Source organism: Crocuta crocuta, unplaced genomic scaffold (genome assembly GCF_008692635.1).
Source record: "Crocuta crocuta isolate KB4526 unplaced genomic scaffold, BGI_CrCroc_1.0 scaffold415, whole genome shotgun sequence".
NCBI classification, from domain to species: domain Eukaryota; kingdom Metazoa; phylum Chordata; class Mammalia; order Carnivora; family Hyaenidae; genus Crocuta; species Crocuta crocuta.
This window is the reverse complement of record NW_027531525.1, coordinates 1631326-1636482: the sequence shown is the minus strand read 5'-3', so window position 1 is coordinate 1636482 and position 5157 is coordinate 1631326. Positions and strand designations below refer to the sequence as shown.

The 5157-nt window shown below is 59.6% G+C and overlaps 1 protein-coding gene across 1 annotated transcript in view; it reads left to right on the top strand.

Annotated features, from left to right (window-relative positions):
- Positions 1–532: 532 nt before the first annotated feature.
- The window catches only part of RORC (RAR related orphan receptor C), a 20110-nt gene continuing 15485 nt past the window's right edge, over positions 533–5157 (top strand). The window contains exons 1-2 of the mRNA XM_077772611.1: positions 533–581; positions 805–834. Coding sequence (XP_077628737.1) covers positions 533–581; positions 805–834 — 79 coding nt within the window. The remainder of the gene's footprint in view (positions 582–804; positions 835–5157) is intronic.

The window sequence follows — 5157 nt, the reverse complement described above, 5'->3', positions numbered from 1 at the left end:
CGGTTGCCACGACGCTCTAGCGAAGGCTTTCCCCTCAGCAGCTGTCCCCGGAAGGTGCGCGTCCCTGCCCACCCCTTGTCAAGCCGCTGGGCACCCTGCTGTCTGCTGGTTCCCCAGACCAGCCACAGGAAAGGACCCCCTCCTCTGCATGCTGGCAGGCCAGAGGAGCCAGGGCTCAGGAGGGCAGAGCAGTCTGTGCTCACAGCTCTCCCCCTCCCTGTCCCAGATGTGCTCAGGCACAAACGAGAGACCAGAGACACAACTCTGGCTGCAGAGTATTTCTTGTGCTCCTCTCACGGGCCGGGCACTGGGAAGGCTCCGAGACACACACAGTCCCTTCCTCCGCAGGCTTACCAACTAGCAGGAAAGCCTCATTTCATGGATAATGACACAGTGATAGCAGTTAGGTAACAACGTGGTGAGTGTCAGGAAATCAAATGCGAGGTGCTGAGTGTGAGCACGAGCGGAGGGGTGAGGGGCACAGACAGCTTCTCCAACTGGAAACTGGAGGGATGACGGGAAGTTGACCGCAATGACCAGGGTGTCAGGGAAGGGCATCCTGGGAGAAGGGAGAAGGAATGGTCTGGGGGCTCCCAGAGGCAGCAGGAAGCCCAGCACTTCCAAGGACCCGAAGGGCACAGAATAAAGACAGGGGAGCTGTGGAGGGTGGGCCCACCTTCTGCTCAGACACCCGGTTCGGTTCGGGAGAAAGGAAGGGGCTGGGACAGGGCCGGTGATGGGGCGGTGTTCCTGGTGCGTGTGGTCTTCAACTTTTGGCCCCGACCCCCTCTCTTTTCTTTCCAGAGCTGCTGGCCGCAAAGAAGACCCACAGCTGTGAGTAGAGGCTTGGGGCAGCGCCTGGTGCTGGGTGAGGAGAGATGGCGGGAGCTGGGAGATGGAGAGGCCGCCTAGGGAAACAGGGAGACGGGGAGCCCAAGGTGGGGTGTGAAGAAGCCTCAAGATCGGGGTGATGGGAGGTCAGGAGGAAGCCTGTGGAGAGGGGGGAGCACCACAGACAGGAAGAGAGAGGGATTAGTAGAGATCTGTGGGAGAAGCGTAGGAGGAGTGCTGGACAGAGGCACAGGAGCCAGAGACAGCGTGGGGGGGAGGGAGTGGGGGGTGGGCAGGAGACAGAGAGCAGGGCGAGGCAGGGGTGGCCTTCGGGACGCAGGGAGCCTGCACCGGGCTTTGTGGCAGCTGAAGCACACTTGGTGTTCGTCCCGGTGGTTAACACATCCTGAGGTGTGAACAAGCCAGGCTGTGCAGAGCTGGAGAGCAGGAAAACCTTCACCTCCGAAGGAAACATGACACACAGGGACACTGTGGGCCCCTAGAGACCGAGGCTACAGCATGTAGGGAGGGGGCTACAGCCCGGGAAGGACTTCCCAGTGGACACTGGTGAGGAAGCATCCTCTCTAGGGGCCTCTCGGCACATCAGATCTACCCCCTTCGTTTGTGGAGGCCACTCCCCCAGAAAATGCACCAGCCCAATCTCAGTCCCAAAGCTTACATCCCAGCAGGGCCGGGCATGACCTTAGCAGCCAGGGGCACTCTGGGAAAGGCCTCCATAAGCACGCATCCACATTCATGAGGACCACTGTAGTGCAAAAGGCCACCTGCCTTTCTCCACCGCTCTCCTTGGAATGCCTACCCGTTCCTCCCGAGGCCCGCTGACCTTGCTCAGGCTGCCAAGATCACCTAGGGCCTCCCTGTTCCAAGCAGGGACATCTCAGAGGACAACGGCCTCCCCTTGTCCCTGGGTGGGGCAGATGGGCGCCGGGGGGCTATCCCAGACTCTGCGTCCTCCTGGGTGGGGGGTTGTTTGCTCAGCACAATCCTCGCCTGCCCCTAGCCACAGGGCCCCACGGAAATGCTGAGCAGGGCCCTTGGAGGAAAAGCAGGTCAAGGAGTGACGTGCTCGAGACCTGGGGGATGGGGGCCAGGGACCATATGTGGGTGGGGGGGGAGAAGGGGGACTTTCGGAGCAGCTGGAACTGGAGGAGCCTACACTCCATCCCTACCTGAACCTCTCACCACAGAAACCTTGGCCAGGACCACGCCTTCCCCTTCCCAGCCCCACGGGGCCTGTGCCACCAAGCCCCCACCCCCACCTAGAGTGTCCCGGGAGAGGCCAGGGTGACGGGCCTTCCTGCCCTCCGCCGCCAGGGCCCCGAGAGCCAGAGGAAGGCCAGTGGGGAGAGGTACCACGCTGAGGAGCTGTTAGAGGCCTGGCAAGATCAGAGACCTCTTAGCAAGTTGGGTTCAGAGAATCCGGAAGAGATGAAGGGCTGCCCCAGGCCGAGAGGCTCAGAAAAATAGGTTCTGAATTGAGACACCCCCAAGGAGGAGCTCTAAGACAGTCCTGGGAAGGGAGGAACCCAGGAGGGACCCCCAGACCAAGAGAGGGCCTAATTACTAACGGGGCCCTGAAGAGGGATCCCTGAGGCTAAGGTACCCCACAGGGCAGATATGAGGCTGAGTGGGCCCCTCAGAAGGACCCCAGACCAGTACACTCTGGACTCCCATGCCAGGAAACCTCCCAAGCTGAGACAGCCCCAAGAACAGACTGAAACCAAAGGTACCCTCCCACTCCTCAAGTGGGATCTGCGGCCAAACTGCCTGAGTCTGAAGACTGACCCCACCATTAACTAGCTGTGTGACCTCGGGCAAATTACTTAACCTCTCTGTGACTCACTTTCTTCAAAATGGGGATTGTGGTGCCTACTTCATAAAGTAGTATCTCGTGAGCATTAGATAATCCACATAAAAATTCATAACAGTTTCTGGCACATAGGAAACATTATCTTTTATTACCATCATCATCATCATCATCAACATCTGCATTCCAGTTTCAGTAGTTTTGCTCTTGAGGAAGTAACCCTCCCTGCAGAGGGGATATTTGTCTGATGATTATTACTGCCACTATTATAATTTATTCCCTAGCCCAGGACACGTCTGCAGGGAGGGCACGGGCATGGCGGCCTCTCAGACCGCAGCCCAGTGGGCGGCTGTTGGCAGTCCACGGGCTCTCTGGTGGCACAGGCCACTGCCCCCCGGGCAGACATCCTGACTTACCTCTAGAAACCTCCCTGTCCCTGGAGTCACCTGGCAAAGAGGGTCAGGCTCTGGTCCTCAGTGGGAGGGGAGCAGGAACCTGGCCCCAGGCTCCCGTGAGCTCCATGCTGGCTCCCCAGCCACAACCACCTTGGCGGGTGGAAACAGCTTTGACCGCGTGTGGCTGTCGCATGTGGTTTTGGAATTTTCCAACGCCCCCTGCGATCGGCTGCCCCGCCCCTCACACCCTGCCCCAGGCCCAGATTGGCCACGTGGGGCGCCTGTCATCCTACTCGCTGCACCCCAGAGGGGGTGGGGATGGAGTGGGGGGGTTGTCACTCGGCCACCTGTGTGGTGGTGGCTTAAACCCCCCTGGCCCAGCAGAAGTGGAAGGCAGCTAGGTGCAGAGCTGAGGCTGAGGCTCGCAGAGAGAGCCTCACCCCCACCCAGCTGCCAGCTGTGCCCCATCCCAGACCACCCCCCACTGAGGACAGAAGCAGAGGCGGCAGAGCCCAAGGCTCAGTCATGAGAAGTAAGTGAACGGGGCCACCTGGGAGTGGGGCAGCCTGGAAGCCATGGTCACCCCCCGGCCTCTGGGACAGAGTGGTGTCTTGGGAACAGAGTGAGCAAAGCTGAGGGCTCTCCCCCCCCACCCCCAGCAGGGTGTGTCCCAGTCAAGGCCACGGTCTGTTGGGAGATGGGTGGAGTAGCTGAGGCTCACTCCCCAGTTTTCTTAGAGCAGGGGGCTGTGGGGGACCGTGCATGTGGTAGGCCTAGGAAAGGTCTGCAGGAGTGGCCGAGGTGCTCTGCCTCGCATTTAACAAGCAAGGACTGAGCCCCGGCGAGGCCGGGGCTTCTCCCCGGATCACAGGGCTGCAGCAGCGGGAGGTCGATGACTGACAGGCACCTTCCAGGCTCCCACTGTGGCATCTCGCCCCCGTGCCTCCAACAACCGGCCTCAGAGTGGGGTGAGAGAGGAGCCAGAGAGGTTGCCGTGCCCTGAAGCGGCAGGACAGGAAGAGGAAAGCCAGGTGGGCAAGTAGAGAGGGTCGGAACCCCAACATCCAGGTCCCAGCGTGTGTGTGTGCGGCCCCAGTTTCAATCATTCATCTGACAAGGGGGGGATCAGGCAGGGGAGACGGAGCAGAAAGCCTTGAGCTTCAGCCCCTTCCTGGTGTGAAGCCATGGGCCAACAGCTTGTGGGCAGATGAGTCTCTCTGCCCTCTAGCAGAGCAAGGATGAATAAATCAGACAACCCCTGCGTTCACATCAGGAAAGCCGGAGGGCCTCTCGGAGCACAGGGCAAGTGAGGAAAAGGGAAGCCCCATGTCCCTGTGGCCTGAGGCCTGAGGCAGCCCCAGCCTCAACCTGGGGTCGTCCCACAAACCACAGAAGGGAGGCCATATTGGGTCCTGGAAAGACCCATGGGCTGAGAGTCTAAAGACCAGATTCTGGTGCCAACGCTGTCACCAACTAGCCACGTAGTCTTAGACAAGTCACTGGGCCTGGTCTCCTCATCAGCAAAATAATAAGAGAGCTGAATCTAAAAACTAAACCAGCTTTGGAGAGGGGCCCAGTCCTTGAGGACCCAGGACCAAGGAGAGAGCCCTGGTCCCCAAGGTGAGGACCCCCAAAGCTAGTGAAGGCATCTCAACTCTGCCAGGACTCAGAGAGGCCATGGAGAGGAAGGAGTTTGGGACAGAGATCAGTGCGGGTGTATGAGCTGGGGCGGGTCAGGAGGGGCAAGGAAAAGAGGCCAAAGGCCCTCGGGAAGAAGGGCCCTTAGGAGTTTCAGTTTCCTTCTAGCTTCTTCCGACTAGCAGCAAAAGCAAGCAAACCAGTCTTCCCAGAAATGGTCCCCAGTCAGCAAATCCACCCTGGGAAGCAAGGATCAGGTGTGTTTCAGAGCCTGGCAGGAGGACAGGAATCTCCAGGACTGGGGCAGGGAGCCACCAGGCAGCTCTACATAATTTCCCCCCAACAGCTCCATCCAGGCTGGGAGATAAGAGAAGGGGGTCTCTTCTGTCTGGGGGTAGATACCACTGGTCCTTCTCACTTGGACATCTCTGGGTATCTCATAGCCTCAGGTAACCTGCCTGCACC